We start from the raw sequence: 20,692 nt of genomic DNA on the forward strand, positions 1-20,692 counted from the left end.
TAAAGGTATAAGGTATTTGCTAAGAGGGGACAAGATAGTCTGGCCAGGAAATATGTGGATTGTGGGTTTAGGTCTATGTGTTTAGTTGGTGGAGTTGGTGCAGCTGCTTCTAGAATTGCAGTGGGAGTGGGGAGTGAAGTCCACAACTCTGAGCGTTCCAGGCAAGTCAAAATGGGGGTACGGGGGCTTAGAAGGGGACCAAGGACGGTGGGCCCTGGCAGCTGCCAAGCTAGGATGAAAAGAGAAGACTGATTCTAAAGAGGTGCTGGCTGGTGTTTATGGCTCTTGTACCAGGGTCCCAGTTATTATAACTGAGCACACAGGAAACTGGCTCTGGGCTTGCTAGACTTTGCGGGGGGGTGGCTGCATGTTCCCAGTGCTTCGTTAGCTCCTTCCCCAATACTGAGGGTCAGGCAAAGCGGGCCACAGCCTTCCACTTTGATAGATGTCCTCACCCCTCTGGGCATCAAGGGTCATTGCCACAGTGCTTCTAGGAAGCTCAGGACTTGGGACTCTAGACCAGTGGTTCTCAAGTGTGGTCCCAGCAGCAACAGCATCACCTGGGAACTTGTTAGAGATGCAGATTCTTAGGCTCCACCCCAGAGCTGCTGAATCAGAAACTCTGGGGGTAGGTCCCAGCAACCAGCGTTGAATAAGCTCCCTAAGGAATTCTGATGCGCGTTGCAGTTTGGGAACCACTGATATAGACCAGTTCCAGGCGATGCTGCTGCTGCTGGTTCTGGGACCATACTTTGAAAACCAGTGTTCTAGAAATTTCACAAGCAAATCACTCAGGTAGGTTATGAGTAAATCCAGTTATTAAATAACAAGTATTACTGAATACCTAAGGGCTGTTTAACAGTGATTGCCTCTGTACAAGGGGATTGTGGGCAACTCTTAAAAGTTGATGTATCTCTGTATTGTTCAAAGTTGTTATTATAAACGTATTACTTTTGCAGATAAAAAAAGATATTTTAAAAATATAAATACCTCATTCTAGTATAGTTCTTTAGAGTAGTGCTTCTCAAACTTTACTGTGCAAACCATTTAGGAATCTTGTTAAAAATGCAGATTCTGGTTCCATAGGATGGGGGCGGGGGAGGCAGGGCTGTGAGATTTTGCATTTTCAGCAAGCTCCCTGGTGATTCCAGTCTACTGGCCCACGGGCCACCCTTTGGATTTACAGAGTACAAAGCACTGTCATGTGTATTACATTTTTTGTTCCTTGTTACAACCCTGGCAAACAGATTCACTAATTCACTTATTCAACCATTAGGTTCTACAACATACATATACTGGACATACAGATACGGTCTAATGGGGTGGAAAACCAACCAACCACCAAAAAACCGATATGTAAACAAATATAAATAGTGATCAGAACTGATCAGGAAATAAAGAGGGTACCGAAAAAGAAGGGCTCTAGGAGGAGGTGATTTTGGCAGTGACGGTAAGGATGAGCCATGGAGAAGTTCAAGGGCCAGCTCTCGGTAGACACCAGGAAGCTCCTGCAGCTAGCAGGCAGGGAAGGAAGACCCCCAAATCCGGACGGGGGAGGGGGTGGAAGCAGGGCCCGCCAGGACAGGAAGGCCGTGGTATTGGGCCGATTTCAATCCAAATGCGGGGTAAGCACTGAGGGTTTAAGCAGGGAAGTGACTGGTCTGGTATTTGCCTTGGGATCACGCTGGCTGCTGTTCAGGAAATGAAACCTCTCCAGGGTCTCCTCGGAGGTGGTGCAGGGAGTGCTGGGCCATGCGAGGGCGCCCAGGAGTCAGGCCCGGCGCCCTCAGAGTCGCGTGGATCAATTCGGGGGGGTCAGGAGTCCCCTCGTGAATAACGAGCCACCAGGGCACGTGTTTTTATTGCCGCACAGAGGACTTCAAATAAGCGCGCTCCGGGCAACAACATGACTTTTAACCCTTTCAGAGGACTTGGGCTCGCATCCGCGCTTTGCTGGTCACGATGGCATCTTGGACACTTCCCCCTCGGTGCCTCAGTCTCTCTACCTGTCTAGGAGGACTTGGGCCAGCCCACGGGTGACACCCTGGGTCGCCAATCCTGCATCCCCGTGTAGGGGGGAGGGTACGGCTGGGGCAGAGGCGGCACAAGGGGCTGGCTTCCCACCCGGGAAACTGAGGCACGGTGGGGAGAGGAGCGCGCGCCCTCCAGACTCCCGCAAACTCCAGGCGGCCCGTCTCGTCTCCACGCAAGCTGTCCAGGCCGCCTCCACGGAGTGGCCCCCGCCCAGCCCTGCCCGAAGACCGGAGCTGGGCCGGGCTTCTCAGGGGGCGGCAGTGGCGGCGGGGAACTCGGCGCCATCACCGGGCTCGAGCGCTGGAAGAGACGCGCGGGACACACCTCCAGCTTCCCCAGACCGGTCGGGCGCGGGCCTGCCCAGGGGCGCCAGCCTCTGCGCGCGCCGACCCCGCCCCTCGCCGGCGCCCCCGCCCCTCGGCCTCCTCCTCCGCCTCCGCCTCTTCGCAGGCCCGCGACGTGCCCGGCCGGCGACCGAGCTGCAGGGACGGCGTCCGGCGCGCTCACTTCCGCGTCCCGCCGCCCTCCGGTCCGCGCGCGCCCAGCCACCGCCGCCATCGGACAATAGGCCGCCCGCCCGGCTGCCGTGAACTTCCTGCCGGGGCCCGGCCGGCCCGTGTGCCCCGGACCCTGATCCCTCTCCGCGCCGGCCAGGATCACAGCTCCGCGCCACCAGGGGAAGCAGCGGAGGACCGAGCGCCCGGGACGTTCCAGCGCCTCCCGCCGCCGCGCCTTTGCTCCGGCCCGGCGGGTAGGCGGCCTCTGCGCTCTTCGCTCTGGGCGACTTAACCCTGTCCAGCGGCTGCTGCCTTGTTGTGGGTTTCCGAGTTTGGTTGCTTAAGGAGGATGTGATTTTTCCCCCTCCTTATTTCTTTTTCCTTTTATGATTTGAAACAGAGAAAAGAACTCACAGCCAGCTCGTACAGCGAAGTGCCACCAGCTACCCCCACGTGGACACCTCCGAGAGGAAAGGGAATTGGAAGCAAACTTGGTCCAAGTGACTTTGAGGCCTTACCCTCGGCTGGACTCTAAGGCCTGGGGTCATGACTCTCATGCTGGGCAGGTGGAAGGCTTTACCTGTCCTGGGCTGGACGTGAGTCCCTGCCCTTCGCCAGCACCTCCACCGGCCTACCTCCACACACTCAATACCCAGCATCTAGGCTAGGCCCGGACACTTGTCAGCAACATGGATAAGTATGACGACCTGGGCCTGGAGGCCAGTAAATTCATTGAGGACCTGAACATGTATGAGGCCTCCAAGGATGGACTCTTCCGAGTGGACAAGGGTGCAAGCAACAACCCGGAGTTTGAGGAAACACGCAGGGTGTTTGCCACCAAGATGGCCAAAATCCACCTGCACCAGCCGCACCAGCTCCTGCAGGAGGAGACCCTGCCCAGGGGCAACCGAGGTCCCGTGAACGGTGGGGGCCGCCTGGGCCCACAGGCCCACCGGGAAGCTGATGGGGGCAGCAAGGTGACGGGGGACGGTGCTGCGAAGCCTCCTCTCGCTGCCTCGACAGTGGCCCCTGGGACAGCCACAACCATTGCAGCTGGGCAGCCCTTGTCCCCACCCCAGGAACAGAGGGCCAAGCTGTGTGTCCGTGGCGCAAGGCAAGGCAGCCAGGACTGTGGATCCAAGGAGAGCGTGGCGAGTTCTGAGATGTCTGCTTTCCATCGGCCGGGCCCCTGTGAGGATCCTTCCTGCCTCACCCACGGAGACTATTATGACAACCTCTTTTTGGCAAGCCCCAACTGGGGCGATGAACCAGCAGTGTCCCCCAGCATCAGACTGGGTGTAGGAAGTGGGTGGTCTGGCATGCCAGGGAGTGGCCCGCCACTGTCCACACCCTCCAGGGTCCATCACCTATACCAGCAGCAGCTTTCCCCGAGCTCCAGCAGGTCATTGCGGAGCAGCCAGGATGGTGGTGTTGGTGGCCACAGCAGTGAGAAGCCAGCTGCTCTTTGGACCACCGCCTCCTCCCAGCAAGTGAGCCCTGGCCTCCCTTCCCCAGGCCCAGAGAACGGGGCCCTACCGAGACCTGCTCAGCCCAGGACCCCTTCTTTCTCAGCGCCCCTGGCCCTGAACCGCTCCAGTCAGGGACCTCTTCCAAGAACAAACTCGGGGGTAGGGAGTGAGGTTTCAGGCATGATGCCCAAACCCACTGTGGACCCTCAACCCTGGTTCCAGGATGGCCCCAAATCTTACCTTTCTAGCTCTGCCCCTTCATCCTCGCCAGCCAGCATGGACAATATGCAGCTGGGTGCAGTCCCTGGGCCGGGTCCCAAGCCTGGCTGTACAGACCCTGGCGTTGGTCCCAAGCTCAGCCTTGTCCATCCAGTGATGTCTACCTTGCCTGAGTTATCTTGTAAAGAAAGTCCCTCTGGCTGGTCCTCTGATGGCAGCCTGGGGCCTGTGCTCCCAGAGAGCCCCGGTTCCCCCAGGGTGAGGCTGCCTTGCCAGACCCTCATCCCGGGCCCTGAGCTTGGACCCACGGCTGCCGAATTGAAGTTAGAAGCCCTCACCCAACGTCTGGAGCGTGAGATGGATGCTCACCCGAAGGCCGATTACTTTGGTGAGTGAGAGACTGGTGTGATTGCCCATAGTGGGTGATGGGGCCCCTGCATTTGGGCATTTGGGGGAAGTGCCCCCCACCAGGGATGCTGTAGCTCTCCTTGAGTGGCCTGCCTTTGTGTGTGTGTGTGTGTGTGTTCCTCTTTCAGCTGCTTCTTCTGAAACTTGAAAAGAAACTTGAAAGTATCCCTAGGCAGAAAGCGGATCTTGCAGCTGGGTGTTACCCATGTGCGAAGGGCAGGATTACTCATGACTGCTCCCCCAAAAGGGAAATGCTGTGATTTTGGATTTCAAAGGTTTTGGGGGTGACTTAGAGCCTCTCTCAGTGACTGGCTCAGGCAGGACTTGAATGGGCTTCTCAGGTCCAGGTACCCCGTGAGTGTTCCATCTGTAGCTGGCTGGGCCAGGTGGCTCTGACTGTTTGAGGACCAGTGGTCGGGCAGGGGCTCTCGGTGGCTCCCTATGTGTGCGCGTGTCTTTCTGCAGGTTCTGTGTTCAATTGAGGGAGGTGAAACACTGACACGGAAGGCTTTGTTCTAGAGCAGTAGTTCACAAAGTGTAGTTTGGATCCTTAGCCTGGGAACTAGTTAGAAATGCAGATTCTTAGGCTGCACCCCAGACCTACGGCATCAGAAACTGTGGGGTGGGACCCAGCAATCAGCATTTTCACGAGCCAGCCCAGGATCCTGACGTTCTGAGAAATTTGAGACCTGTGCATTAGGTACCTTCTAACTCAGGAACAGCACCCCTCCCCGCCCCGCCCCCGCTTCCAGCTGGCCGCCAGGTTACACCCACAGTCGTGGCTCCCAAGAGGATAGAAGATGCTTCTTGCTGATTTCACTCCAACTTGCAAGTTTTGTTTTCTTCTCTTTTAAAGCCACAAACTCTTGGAGACTGCTAGCTTCAGCTTTTTTCTCCTCACAGGGCTTGGAGGCAGCAGAAAAGCAGTGATATGCTTCTGTTGAGTAATGATGTAGCCGTCTCATAGGAGAGCTAACTAGAAAGACAGCCTACTTTTAGAAGAGTCTGAGGGTTGCTTTTATTTTATTTTTTCATTTTTGAACTCTGCACAACTGAGGTCACGATTTCCCCACACGAGGCCTGTGAACCGTGGGAAGCTGAGTGCCGCTGGGGTGGCAGCTCTGTCAGGCAGGGTCCGGGAAGGCCCTGGACAGGGAGGGTGACCGGCTTGCTCCTTTCCGTCTACCTCATTCTGCGTCAATGAGTGATTCTGTCCCAAGGTGCTTGGAGGGGTGGGGTCCGAGGCCCTCAAGCTAGCACTGTGTTCTTGCTTCTCATGAGAGCCTCGCGGGAACAGCTCTCACACCACCCTGGGCAGTCAGAGGTTGGGGTGACTGTTTACTGGCTTATGTTTTAGGGTACCCTCTTACTGTGAACTGTTTACTGGTTTATGTTTTAGAGCACGTAGCACCCTCTTACTGTGAACCATCTCTTCTCCTTTGCAAATCCCCCACTTTGGGAATAATACTTGGCTGGAAAAACTGTGGGTTTTTGAGTTCAAACTGTTGTTGAATTGTTTTCTTCCAGTTTTATTGAGATATAATTGACGCAGCATTGTATTAGTTTAAGGTGTGCAGCATATGGTTTGATTTACATGCATCATGAAGTGATCATCACAATAAGGTGAGTGGACATCCATCATCTCATGTAGGTACAAATTAAAGACATAGGAAAAAATACCTTTTCCTTGTGATGAGAACTCACGAGTTACTCTCTTAACTTTCATATACAACACACAGCAGAGTTAATTACATTTATCATGTTATACATTACACCCCTAGTACTTACATACCTTATAACTGGAAGTTTATACCTCGCTCCACCCCCCTCCCACCTCTGGGAGCCACAAATCTTACCTCTTTTTCTATGAGTTTGTTTTTGAAGTATAATTGACCTCCAACACTATGTTAGTTCCTATTACACAACACAGTGATTCGGTATTTCTATACATTTCGAACTGATCGCCGCGATAAGCCTAGTTACGATATGTCACCTTACAAAGATACTATGTAGTTATTGACTATATTCCCCACACTGTACATTTCATACCCATGACTCATTTGTTTTGCAACTGGAAGTGTGTACCTCTTTCCCTCACCTATTTCTTTCCTTCCCTACCCCTGTCCCCTCAGGCAACCACCTGTTTGTATCTATAACTCTGTTTATGTTTTGTTGTGTTTGTTCATTTGTGTTGTTTTTTTGATTCCACATACACATGAAATACAGTATTTATCTTGAATTTTGAATTCAAGCTCATTAAACAACAAAACAGCAGTTTTATTTTTTCAGGGAGGCAAGTTTATACACTGCCTCAGAGCAGAGATACTGGCTAACACTAGCCATTCATTCAGCCCATGTTTATTGAGTGCCTACTTTGGGCCATGGGGTACATAATGAATGGGATGGACAGAAACCCCTGCTTCCCCAGACCAGACAGTGCAGTAGAGAGAGACAGGAGATGAACAAGATAAATAAGCAAGTATGAGGGAGAGAAATAGGAAGAGGAGAGGATGGAGCCTCCGGGCAGGGAGTGGCAGGGAGGTTTCTGGTTTTAAATCAGGTGATCAGGGAAGATCCCATCGAGAAGGTGGCATTGGAGCTAGGCTTGAAGGAGGCAAGGGGGTGAACCCTGAGTCTGAGTCTGCCCAGGGAAAGGGCTTTCCCAGCAGGGCAGACAGCAAGAGCAGAGGCCCCAGGACCTGGGCTGTGCCAGGCAATGTGCTAGACACTGTTTAATTTACTCATGTAATCTTAGGAAGCCCATTTCACCAACCTGGAAACTGAAGCTCAGAGAGGTTAGATTATTGATCCCAGGTCTCACAGGGGGGACTGGGTGTAGCTGGGGTCTGAGCCCCACAGTTGGGGCTCCCTGCCCATTTTTCTAACCAGCATTGCCCAGCTGCCTCCCAAGCACAGATGTGAAAGTCTGCTTTATTTATCTATTTATTTTTATGGTTGTTTTTTCCTTAATTGAGGTCAACTTCCTATAACATAAAGTTAATCATTTTAATTAATTTGGAATTAATTTAAAAAGTAATGAGTGGCATTTAGCGCGTTTGCCGTGGTGTGCAAACACCACCCCTATCTAGTTGCAAAACATTTTTATCACCCCCAGAGGAAACCCACCCCCATAAATCAGTTGCTCCCTAATCCCCCAACTCTCCCAGCCCCTGGCAACCACCAGTGTACATTCTCTCTCTCTGGCTTTACTTATTCTGGATATTTGATATAGAGGGAATCATATTGAAGTTATTTTTTGACGAAGCATTACATTCACGTGTAGAAAATTTAAAAGACGCAAAAGCACATAGCGTGGAAAATGAGTCTCTCTCTCACCCCGGTTTCTAGCCGAGCATCCTGGTGTGATGAGTGTATATGTGTGTGTATCTCCCTGTGGGCCTGCTGTCCACCTGCTCTTTGCCTTTCCCTCTGAACAGTGCGCCTTGGCAGCTGTCCTGCATCAGCACGCGTTGAGTTGGCTCAGTGTCACCCTCGGTGGATGTGCCCCGGGTCACGTAAGCAGCCTCGTGGTGGACTTCAGAAGGGCCAACTGCAAGGTGAAAGCCTAGCTTTGTGACAGACTCCCGGGGGCAGGGCGGGGGGTAGGTTGCAGGGCTGGGGGCTTTGTGGCCTTTAAATGTTGCCTAGTTGCCCTCCGCAGAGGTCATGCCAGGGACCCCACTGCCCATCATATAGGAGAGGGCCTGCCCCCACCTGCTTTGGCAGCGGAGCTTCCAGCCACTCTAACGGGACTGGCCACGTGGCCAAGGAGGACGTCTCTCCTCTGAGCACCTGGCCGTCAGTATGTGGCCCAGCCCTGCTGTGGGACCTTGGACAAACTGTCCCTCTGAGGCCTCCCCACGCATCCACAGTACGAGGCTCTTGGCTGGTTGAGGGGCTCACATCGGCAGATGTCTTTCCCTTCGCTAGATCTGGTGTTATTTGAAAGATTTAGTCTGTCCAACACACTACATTTATTACATAAGGATGAAATTTTACTTCTAAATAGAAGAATATCTATTGATACAGGGCTCTCGGCAGAGAGAATCAGGGTAATGTTAACAGCCATCATCGGAGTCGATGTAATTCTAGGCAGAAGCAAAGCAAAGTTGCTGATTGGGTTGTTACCTGGACCCCTTCCTGGGCATTTGACCTGTGGGAAGAGCTTGTGAATCCCTGCTACCACCCTGGAGGACACTTGGGTTTGAAGACACCTCAGTGTCCAGTTATTGATCAGTTATTGATCAGCTTATCACCGAGGACTCTTCTGGCACTTTCCAAGGCCAGGTCTCTGTGGCTTCGGGACAGTTTGGCCCCAGGGAGGCATTTCTTCCCCCTCTTTCTCTCCCATGTTCCTCTGTGGCCTCTTTGTGTCTTCCAGTCCTTGAGGAAAGAGTTAAGAACAAACTCTTGATGCTTCTTAGAGAACACTGTTGGGTTTCCAGCTCCCTGGGCCTTGCGCTCAGAAGATGCCCCCCACCCCACCGTGTGGTTGTTTTCACACCACTGTGTTCCCTGCAGAGGAAGTGAAGAGGCCCTCGTGCCGTTTGTTTACTCTCACCTGTCTTTTCTTCCACGGTAGCCATCTGTCCTCCTCACACTGGTCGTCTCCCCCCTTTCTAAGGAAAAAGGACCCAAATAAACCACCTGCCACAGGCTGGGTTTCCCGGGAAGCTGACTCTGAGACAGAGTCTAGCGTGCAGGGGACTGACTAAGGGTGCTCTTGGGACCCTAACTGTGGAGTGAGGAGGAGGAAGCAGGAGTGGGCAGGGAGGACCCCAGCTGCCGTGCGGGCCTGACAGGCCTGGGCCGACCCCAAGGGGGCTCGGGAGCTGGAAAAGCCCTCAGGGCCGCCCCGCGTTCCGCCCCGGCGTGGAGGTGACCGGGCAAGGCAGCTCTGAGTCGCTGACAGGTAAGGCTCCCTCCTGCCCCCCCAGCGGCTGGGCCAAGACTCCTTCAGCGAAGGGATCTGGGTGTCCACCACATCCCCGGTCCCGGGCAGAGAAGACCCCATTCCTGGTGACCTTGGCCATGATTTTAACCATAGTGACGTCTGTTGAGCGCCTGTATGTAACCATCACAGCCAGACTCCGTTATTCTCTGTTTACAGTTGAGAAACCAAGCCCGTGATATGCTCAGGACCACACAGGTGTCCGCGGTGGTGCTGCCACGCCAGGTGGGGCTCTGATCGCTTGCACGGGAGAACTAGGTGGTCTTTCGGGGCTGAATTGGATGTTCTCCATTTGCCCCTCCAGATTCACTCTCCGCCCAGCTGCTGTGGGGGCATCAGTGGCCTCCCTGCCCTTTCCAGGCCTTCTTCCCCGTGGTCAGGACTCTGGACCTGCAGCCCCCGGCTCCTTCCCTCCCTGCTGTGTGTGGGTCTGGGGGACCAGGCACTGCTAGTGCCGCCCACGAGAGCCACACTCTGAGGCACCAGCGGGGTGGCGAGGCAAGAGGAAGCTGGTTTCAGGGTCTCTGTCACCCAGCAAGTGGACGGACGGGCCCTTCTCCACCTACATGGAGAGAGAAGCACCTGGCTCTGTCTTTAGTTTTCCTGTCTTGGGTGGACATTCCTGCTGCAGTATTTGAACTCAGAAAACTGCAACGGCAGACCTGCCTTAGCCTGAGAGCCTGAGAACAAGTGTGACTCCTTCTGGGGATGGTCCTGCCCTGCCAGGGACCAGGGAGCCTGTCACACTTGATTTCATTTTACTAGCAACGCAGGAGGTGAAATAAGCAGTCCAGACAAGGAACCCGTGAATGTCCTATCTGCTCCCTCCCATTGGACAGTCTCTTCAGCATCGAGCTGCGTGTTGTCTTAATGACCTTTCAAGCACGTCTTATCTGACTTGATCAGCAACAGATGCTTGAAATATGGGGCTTAAGTCCAGCCTGGAATGCAAAATTGAGGATGATTTCCAGAGCATTTGTCATGTAAAAGGAAACAACATGGGCCAATCCTGTAGAAGAGGGGCCCCTCCAGAATTCAGGACAGGGGCCTGTGTGCACCCCAGAGGCCCTGCTTACCCCCCAGATATCAGGCATTGCAGTAAACCCAAACCAAGTGCTGAAGTAGCAGAAGTGGGCAGAAGATCATTAACCACCTGGCCCTGTCTGAGTAGCTGGCATGACCAAGTGTGGGAACTTCTGCCCACATTCCTTTTGGAGACATGGTGCCATAATTTGGACCTGCTGAATCCAGGCTTCTATAGCCATGGAAGTAAATTTATGATCCTTTGGTAACTTTTGTAAATGACACTCAAGAATCCAATTCTGGGCTTCCCTGGTGGCGCAGTGGTTAAGAATATGCCTGCCAATGCAGGGGACACGGGTTTGAACCCTGGTCCGGAAAGATCCCACATGCCGCGGAGCAACTAAGCCCGCGAGCCACAACTACTGAAGTCCACGCGCCTAGAGTCCGTGCTCCACAACAAGAGAAGCTGCCGCAATGAGAAACCCACGCACCACAACGAAGAGTAGCCCCCGCTCACCGCAACTAGAGAAAGCCTGCGTGCAGCAGCGAAGACCCAATGCAGCCAAAAATAAATAAATAAAATAAATTTATTTTGAAAAAAAGAATACAATTCTGCCTGTCTAGCCTAGCCAGTGTGCACCCTGAGACATGGGGATTCCCAGCTGTTTAGAAATTGGGTAGCTTATGTGCATATTGTTTTGTAGGCCAGGTAATCTTCCCCTCAAAACCAGGAAGGAATATATTTTAAATTTTTTTTTTTTTTTTTTTCTGTACGCGGACCTTTCACTGTTGTGGCCTCTCCCATTGCAGAGCACAGGCTCCGGACGCTCAGGCTCAGTGGCCATGGCTCGCGGGCCCAGCCGCTCCGCGGCATGTGGGATCTTCCCGGACCGGGGCACGAACCCGTGTCGCCTGCATCGGCAGGCGGACTCTCAACCACTGCGCCACCAGGGAAGCCCTATATTTTAAATTTTTATTGATGTATAGTATACATATATTGTAGATGCTCAGAAAATGAAGACACGCAGCACACAGATCAAAGCACAGAGCACGACTAGCACCCAAGAAGCCCCCTGCGTGTGCCCTCTTACAGTCACCACTACCCACCAGGGAGAGTTGTGACTTCTGACTGCAGACATGAGGGTTTTTTTTTTAAAATATTTATTTATTTATTTGGCTGGGTTGGGTCTTAGTTGTGGCACACGGGATCTTTCTTTTTTTTAGTTGTGCACGCTGGATCTTCAGTTGTGGCACGCATGCGGGATCTAGTTTCCTGACCAGGGATCGAACCCTGGCCCCCTGCACTGGGAGCACGGAGTCTTAACCACTGGACCACCAGGGAAGTCCCCAAACATGAGTTTCTGAGCAATTGTGTGGTTTGAAGTAACTTCTGAAACCTTGAGATAATTAAAAAACCTTTCATGGCAGGTTTTTGGATGGATGGAGAGGGCATGGCTGATCCGAGCGCAGCTGAGGCTGGGGCAGCAAGGAGTGGGTGCTGTCAGCAGGGCCATCCAGCTCACTCTGTACCGGTGGCTGCTCCCGTGTGGTCAGTGGTCAGGGCTCCAACACTGTTTTGGTCCTCTGTGTTCTCTGGAGGGATGGACTTTTCATCATACGCTTTAGCCCTGTCCCTACTGCCCGCTCTACCCACAGGATTTCTCTTCTGAGATTTCGGGGTAGGGGGACGATCAGCAACCCCTACAGTTCATTCAGAGTGATTCATCTGTTCACTGGGTCCACATGTCGGCAAGGCGTGCTTGTCCACTCCCCGCTGTGCTCTTAGCACTGGGCTTGGGAGGACACTGGAGGGTCAGACTCAGCCCTTGCACTTGGAGTGACAGCCACTCTTCTGTCTTTCTGAGGTTCTCCCTCCTCGGAATGTTTCTGCTCTGTTCCTCTGTGACCAGGAAAAAATGTCTTGTTTTTTCCATCTAATTTTCCTGCTCTTTCCATTCATAATGCAGAACGTCGAATTGACCTTTAGACATGACTATTCTTGCCAGAGGTTTTTTTTTTTAAAGTTATGTTTCTTTACATCTCTGGATCTCCCGCTCAGGAGAAGGAACTGTGGAAGAAATGCATCAGGTGTTTGGGGGTGAAGCAACCAGGTGTTCTGGGCCCGAGCCTACCAACAGCCCCAGGTGTGATGTGGGGCTGCTTGCTCTTCCTCTGTGCTGAGCCAGGGCCACCTCTGAGGGCTCTTCCTAACCCAAAGTGCTCTGGCTGTGGGTACAATCGGATGCCTGATTTTAGCTGATCGAGTAACAAGGGACTGGGCAGCAGTATTGTCCACAGTGGCGAGAGCCCGGAAAGGTAGAGGGCTGAATGGCCTAGCATATCATCTCCCTTCCAGGCCTCTACAGATTTAAAAAACAACTTTTTTGTTTGTTTAGTTACAGTTACATTTTCAGTTGTAAACGGTAGTCATTTTTACTGTAGGTATTCTGGAAAATACATACAGTTAAAACAAGAACCATGAATCACTGACATGCCTGCCACCCTTAGAATAATCAGTGTTAAGATTTTCTGCAGAAAGTTTCCAGTCCCAAGTAGCGGCTGGAGCCCGCGGTGATGCAGGCTGCATGGTGTGCTGTGGTTCATGGCTCTTTGGCCAGATGTAGAAGCGTTTACTGAGCTAGAAGCCAGTTTGCTCTGCGGTGTGTCTGATGAAAGTGAGATTAGGAAGGACTGAAGATTTCCTGTAGGAAACAACCACACATGGGGAGCCACTGATATTATGGGGGTCACCCACCCTAGAGCCCTTTTCTTAAAAAATAAATTTATTTTATTTACTTATTTATTTATTTTTGGCTGCATTGCATCTTCGTTGCTGTGCGCGGGCTTTCTCTAGTTGCAGCGAGCGGGGGCTACTCTTCGTTGCGGCGCGCGGGCTTCTCATTGTGGTGGCTTCTTTTGTTGTGGAGCACGGGCTCTAGGCACGTGGGCTTCAGTAGTTGTGGCACGAGGGCTCAGTAGTTGTGGCTCTCACGGGCTTAGTTGCTCTGCGGCATGTGGGATCTTCCCGGATCAGGGATTGAACCCGTGTTCCCTGCATTGGCAGGTGGATTCTTAACCACTGCATCACCAGGGAAGTCCCTCTAGAGGCCTCTTGAGACTCTCATTCTAATTAAACTTGGGGTCCCTAGTGTGGGGGACAGCTGGGAGCACTGGCCATGGGGCTCACTGAGCTTGTTTTTGTTAGCATATCCCAGGACATCTCTGAGGGCCCTTGCGGTACCCTCAGCGTTTCTGGGTCTCAGGCTTGAAATGGGACAGTGGCCTTGGGGCCTGGCACTGTCAGGGCCCCAGATCGTGGGGCTGGGTGGTTGTCTGTTGAAGGAATGGAGGGGCCTCAGTTAGGGCGTGGAGGGGGAAGAGGAAGGGATGTTTAGCCAGGGTTACAGCTCTGAGATAGTTTTGCTAAAATTTATTGAGCAGGTTGCTCCGTGTCAGGCACTTTGCTAATCATCTCAAATGCATTAACTTGTTTAATCCTCCCAACAACTCTATTTTATGATCCCCATTTTATAGATGGGGAAACTGAGGTCCACAGAACAGAACCTAAGTAACTTGCCTAATGCATTTATGAAGGAGCTTTGCTGAGTCCAGGATCCTGACCGCCGTGCTGCGCTGGCTCGGAGCTCCTGGGAGCACAGTGGCTTTCTGACAAAGGGACCCCAGAGGGCATTGTGGCTATGAGTAAATCAGGCCTGAGGTCTCCTGCTTCTCTGGTGGAGCAATGAGGAGGCAGGCCGTGGATGGCTGCCCAAGCTGGTTAGAGGGGCGGATCCCACTCTTGCAGCTAGGGGTGCACCCAGGTTCATCTTCAGGTCAGGAGCCTGGGCTTGTACCGGCCACTCCCTGCCGGGCAGTGACAAAATCGTGGAGGCTCAGAGGCACATACATGGGCTGCGTAGGGGCTTTGACTGCCCACAGCCCCTTGACCCTTGACTTTTCCTGTTCCCCTGAAGGGTGTTGGTTAGGGCGAGCGGGCCATGCCCTCAGGGGTGCCTGTGTGACACCCCCAAGGGTTGTGGGCAAGGGCAGGGGTGTGCCAGCCCACACTTTCCTTGGGGGCAGCTAGGATGTCTTGGTCTAAGGGTCAGTATCAACCCCTGGCCGTGTGCGGAGATGCTCAAAACCCAGCGTTGGATGAAACTACGCTCAGAGTCCATCTGGCAAACCGAACAGAAACCTTACCCTAAAACAAAACAGGCCTCCAAAAGTTCCCAGGCGTGTTAACTGCAGGGTAGTACTTGTCACCAAATATTTATATCCATTTCGGGTTTTGTTTTTCATCTGTCCCCTCCCAGGGAAACCAGCTGGACACAGAATCTCAGGGTCACACTGGAAGGCTGGAGGCCCTCTGCCTGAGTGTTTCCGAGGGAGTATTTTAGATCCAGGTTATTTTTAAATTTTGAGAGCCACGGTGTTTAGACTTGGCCAAGTTCTTCCCTCATCTGTTTTGTTCTGTAGTTCGTCTCTGTGTGTCCCAGGGGAGCGTGGTCCGGTTACTCCCGGTCACTGGAAGTTGGTCAGGAGCGTATCAGGGCCTCTACCTTCCTTCCCCCACACATGTCTTTGTAACATATTGAAAGTTCTGGAAGCCTGCCATGATGCTGTCTGTCATTCAAGAGGAGGGGACTTCAGTTCAGCGTGGGTCTGTCCTGCCGCTGATCCTGGGAGGTGTGGTGACCCAGGTCATTCAGGACGTTGTGGACAAGGCCCCCGTCTTATAATGCAGGCCCTGAGTCGGGGTGAGCCCATCACAGCAGGCTCTGGGCCCAACTGCATGTGACGGTCACCTCAGCACGATAAGACAGTAGCAGATTGGCCTTTTGCTGCCTAGAGCCTGACAGTGCCTTCCCTGTTCTCCCAAACCTCCCCATGAGCTGAATTAATGGTTTCCTTTCAGTGGAGTGGAGCCGAGTCGTGGCCATGTTTGCTCACATGACGATCAGGGCTGGCCCCAGGGAGCGGGGTAGAGGTTTCCCATCTGCTGAAACATCGCCTGTTCTGTTCCTCTCTCCAGCTCCTTACTTTGCATTGCTTCCTGCTGGTGCAGTAAGGTAGTGAATTTAGAGAGAGATGGATTTCAGGGCTGGGCCCCAGGGCGTTTGCTGACAGAGTTATTGTCACATGGAACATGCTGGCAGCAGGCTCGGCAAGATGCAGGCCTGCCTGGCGATGCTTGAGGGCTGTGCCGGCTTGGACACCCTGCTTCACTTTGCTGCCCTTGGTTTCCTCACCTGACAGGGAATGGAGGTCCTGTGCTCCTTCTAATTCTGTTTCCTTTCCTGTACTCCGAGCTTCCAGAGCCACGTTTGGATTCAGGGCTGTTGCCTGGGAGGAGACTCCTGGCTGTGAGGGTGACAGTGTTTGGAGGCAGGCCCTGCTTCAGACACTGTATGCGAGGCATGTGGGCATCAGTTGAATGGAAGCTGGTCCCTCATTGGCTTGCAGAGAAACCAGCAAGAGCGCAGAAGCCCAGGGAGGGAAGGACATGGAAAACAACAGACACGCCCCAGGCAGCAGGCCAGTGGGTGGTGATGGCAGGCGCTTCTGGTTGGCCCACCAGGTCCCTCCGTGAGATCATGTCCCAGCAGAGGTGACTCCAAAATGCCCTTCTCCCACTAATAATGCTTGGTCATCATTGGCCTTGCTCATGAACTCAGAACTCTATTCTTTTGGGAAAAAAAATGGACACTCTATGATAAAGCAGCCCTTAAGAAATAAGGAAAGTGAGGAAATGAAACCAAACACTGATTTGGTGATAAGATTCAATACACAAAACACGGGGCCTGGTCTATAGAAGTTACTCGTGAACTATTTGTTGAATGAATGAATCATGGCGTGTACTTCTAATGTTATGCAATCAGAGTAAAAAATCAGAATGTTTTAGTTACAATGCCTGTGGGCTGAGACGCAGTGGATGCTACAGACACAGTTTCTTTGTCACCTGTTCCCGGTGGTAGCTGTGACGTGCTGTGCTGATATCTGTGCTACCCCGTCTGAGTAGAAGGATGAGCTTATTGGGCAAGGACTTGGGTGACATGGCCGGTGGCAGGTGGGCTAGTCTGTAAGCCTGGAGAAATCCTGTTCCCCAGGGCAAACTTGAGACATGACCACATTTTGAGGAGGAGGGGATTTCGGTAGGACAGCATGGAACCTGGGTGCATCTCTGGATGGTTTCCTGTCTTGCTTGGCTGGGTGGAGCTTTGGAGGCAGTCCTGAAGCAGGGGTTGTGGGCGTGAACCTTGAGTGGGGCACTGACTTTCCGGCCAGGTTCCCAAGGCTCTCACCGACCCCAACCCTAGTCCTACCCAGACCCTTCCCCCACCTCTGTCCATCACCACTTCCAGTTCCAAGACCAAATAGCGTATTCCCTCAAGAGCCATTATGGATCGCCTACTGTATACAAGAGACTGGATTAGAATTTGTGGGGCTTCTTTTGTGCCAGACTTATTGCCTGGCCCTCTGCTGGGTGTGGGGTGTCTGTGCTGGTCACTGTTGTACCCCCAGGACCTAGAGCAGTGCCTGACACACAGTAGATGCTCAGTATGTACTTGAACAAATGGTGAACGCCCCGGCCAGTGGAGGGAAGGGATGTTCCCTGACGCCCTCCTGAGTGGCAGTGCTTTGAGTGGGGTGTTACCCCTGTGGCGGGCACACAGCGCCGGGCTGGCTGTCCACGTCCCTCACCCTGACTGGTAGTTACTTGGAAGAGCTTTCCTATGTGTGTAGAAGGTGTCTCGGGTAGCTGAGGAGTGGGGGCCCGGAAGACGTTGGGATGCCAGGTTTGTCTGGGTGGAAACTTTACCGAGCTCCAGGGACCAGCTGAGCAGAGTCCTGGGGACGTTTGGATGGGAGCAGGGAGATGTGCTGACAGATGTGTTCTTAGCTGAGTAGACATTCCTGTTACACTGAAAATCAGAGTTTGAGGAGCTCTTTGTGGGAATGAAAAGCCATATAAGACTGTGGGCTCTGGAACTGCCCTGGGCAGACTGCTCAGCATCCTCATGCCTCAGTTTCCCCGTTAGGAAAATGTGGATATAGTTGTTGTGAGGACTAAATTAATTAGTACAGTCTGTACCGGCCAGTGCGGGAGCCCCAGCACGGGAGGCTACTAAGCACTTCAAGAGGTGGCTGGTTTGAGTTGAGATGTGCTATACATATGAAATATACTCTGGAGTTTGAAGACTTGGTATAGGGAGAAAAAAGTAAAGTACCTCCTGAATATTTTTATACTGATCGTATGTTGACATGAGAATACTTTGGATATGCTGGGCTGAGTAAAATACATCATTAAAATTAGTTTCATCTGTTTTTACTTTTGAAGCGTGGCTACTTGAAAGTGTAAACTGACACGTGGCTTGCATTATTTTTCTGCTGGACGGGGCTTTGCCGTATGAAACCCTTAGAACGGGCTCTGGCGCGTGGTGATCATTTGCTGGACAAGCCCTTACAGTTAGTATTTTCTCAGGAGTATCAAAGCACCTTTACCTTTTTCCATCCAAAAGCCAAGCTCAATTGATTCATTCATACCCAAAAATGCTTAAAAAAAAGGACTGTAGTTTGTCCAAAGGAGACTGATGTCATGATTGCCACCTGCACCCCCTGAACAGGCCCACTGAGGCTCATGTGTATTCTGATGGAGGAAGCAGATACTCTGGGGTCTGAAGCTGGTGTCTGCACAGGGCGTGATGAAGCAGGCGGTATCTGCAGCTGAGCCAGTTTTCCGGGACCTTAAAAGGCCCCCTCAGTTTAGCAAGTATAGGCAGAGCATCCAGAGAGATCACCCATCCCGTCTCTGTAGTTAGAGAAGTGTTTCCTGTCAAGAGGTGGGAAGTGGGCCCTTTGGGATTTGGCCCCTCTGGGGGCCCCGCTGACAGGCTGCCCACCCCGTGAGCCTCCAGCCAGGCTCTGGAGGCCTCGCCTGGGCGTGCAGGAGAGTGGCCAGATCAGGGTGGCTTTCCAGGCAGCTTCCAGAGACCCAGTTATCTGGGGCTTGTTGTGAAGTAGCTGAGGCTTCCCTCTCAGGTGGCGGGGCTCAGATGGAGTCCCTTTGTTGGCCAGCCTTACAGGCCAGTTTTAGAAGCCCAGTGGACAGGAGACGGCAGCCCCTCGTCTGCCCGTGGTCCACCTGTGGCTGCCACCCTTGTTACCCATGCCTGACAGTGGGCGTGTGGGTGTGGGGAGGGCAACTCTGCCCAACTTTACAGCCAGAGAGCAGAGGAAGCCAAGGGAAGGAAATAACATACAGTGAAATAACGTGTAGTTCGATGAGTTTTGACAAACACATGCACCCGTGTAACCCACACTTCTATCAAGACAGAGCAGTTCCACCCCCAGAAAGTTCCCTCCTGCCTCTTCCAGGCAGTGTCCATCCCCAGGCAACCCGTTCTGATTTTTTTTAATCATTTATTAGTTTTGCCTGCCCCAAAACATAATGTAAATAGATCCATGTGGTATTCATACACAGTTGATCCTCATTATTCACAGATTCTGTATCTGTGAATTTGCCTACTTGCTAAAATTTATTTGTAACCCCAGACCAATACTCACAGCATGGGCTTCCCTGGTGGCACAGTGGTGAAGAATCCGCCTGCCAGTGCAGGGGACACGGGTTCGAGCCCTGGTCCGGGAAGATCCCACGTGCCGTGGAGCAACTAAGCCCGTGCGCCACAACTACTGAGCCTGTGCTCTAGAGCCTGTGAGCCACGACTACTGAGCCTGCGCTCTAGAGCCTGCAAGGCACAACTACTGAGCCCACATGCTGCAACTACTGAAGCCCGCACACCTAGAGCCCATGCTCCGCAACAAGAGAAACCACTGCAATGAGAAGCCCGCGCACCGCAACGAGTAGTCCCCGCTCACCGCAACTAGAGAGAGCCCACGCACAGCAATGAAGACCCAACGCAGCCAAAAAACAAAAAAAACAAATACTCACAGCACTTTGGTGATCATTTGGGAACATGTGTAGAGCGGCGAAAAATTTGAGTCACCCCACACATGTACCCGGCTGAGGTTGATCTAGGAGAGGTTCTGCCTGCTTGTTTCTGCTCTCATATTGTAAACAAGTGTCCTTTTCATGGTCTATTTAGTGCAATGTGTTTTTTTGCATTTTTGTGCTCTTTGTTGATGATTTCTCTGTTTAAAATGGCCCACGTGTAAAACAATGGCTGAAGTGACATCTAGTGGTCCTAAACTTGAGAAGGCTGTGATGTGCCTTATGGAGAAAATACATGTGTTAGATAAGCTTCCTTCAGGCATGACTTACAGAGCTGTTGGCCGTGAGTTCAATGTTAATGAAGAACAGTGTATACTAAATAAGGTGTCTTTAAACAGAAATGGATAAAACAAGTTGTGTATTTTCTTTTTTTTTTTTTTTGCGGTACACGGGCCTCTCACTGTTGTGGCCTCTCCCGTTGTGGAGCACAGGCTCTGGACGTGCAGGCTCAGCGGCCATAGCTCACAGGCCCAGCCGCTCTGGGGCATGTGGAATCTTCCCAGACCAGGGCATGAACCCGTGTCCCCTGCATCGACAGGTGGACTCTCAACCACTGCACCACCAGGGAAGCCCAAGTTGTGTATTTTTTGATGGATGAAAACGTTGTGACCAGAGGCTCACAGGAACCTAACCTTGTGTTTCCTCTGGGAGCAGTGATTCACTATTCACTAATTTGGTATTTGCGGTGACTTTATGGAACATAACTGACTCAAATAGCGAGAATCTACTGTAGTACTCTTTTGTCTGGCTTACTTCACTCAGACAATGTCTGAAATTCATCTCTGTTGCCGCCTGTATCAGCGGTTGGTCCTCTTGTACTGCCGAGTAGCAGCCCATGGTATGAATACACCACAGTTTTTCTATTTCCCTGTGGAGGAACCTTGGGTTCTTTCAGTGTAGAGCCATTATGAATAAGTCTGCTTTGATCATTTGTGTGGACATATGCACTCATTTCTCTGGAGTACGTATCTAGGAGTAGAATTTCTAGATCATACGGTAGGAGTATGTTTAACTTTTACAGCAACTGCCAGAAAGTTTCCCAGCGTGACTGTGCACGTAACCTTCCTACCAGCAGTGT

At 52.3% G+C, this 20,692-nt stretch overlaps 1 protein-coding gene across 5 annotated transcripts in view; it reads left to right on the forward strand.

Moving 5' to 3' along the window:
- Positions 1-2,508: 2,508 nt before the first annotated feature.
- Positions 2,509-20,692, forward strand: part of LIMD1 (LIM domains containing 1) — a 71,624-nt gene continuing 53,440 nt past the window's right edge. For 4 of the 5 annotated variants that reach the window (XM_029243330.1, XM_029243333.1, XM_029243332.1 and 1 more), the window contains exon 1: positions 2,509-4,607. In XM_029243330.1, coding sequence (XP_029099163.1) covers positions 3,221-4,607 — 1,387 coding nt within the window. In that variant the 5' untranslated portion in view covers positions 2,509-3,220. The remainder of the gene's footprint in view (positions 4,608-20,692) is intronic. The other variant, XM_029243331.1, reaches the window with a different exon arrangement.

This window comes from Monodon monoceros, unplaced genomic scaffold (assembly GCF_005190385.1).
Source record: "Monodon monoceros isolate NGI ecotype Baffin Bay Population unplaced genomic scaffold, NGI_Narwhal_1 Super_Scaffold_3, whole genome shotgun sequence".
NCBI classification, from domain to species: Eukaryota; Metazoa; Chordata; class Mammalia; order Artiodactyla; family Monodontidae; genus Monodon; species Monodon monoceros.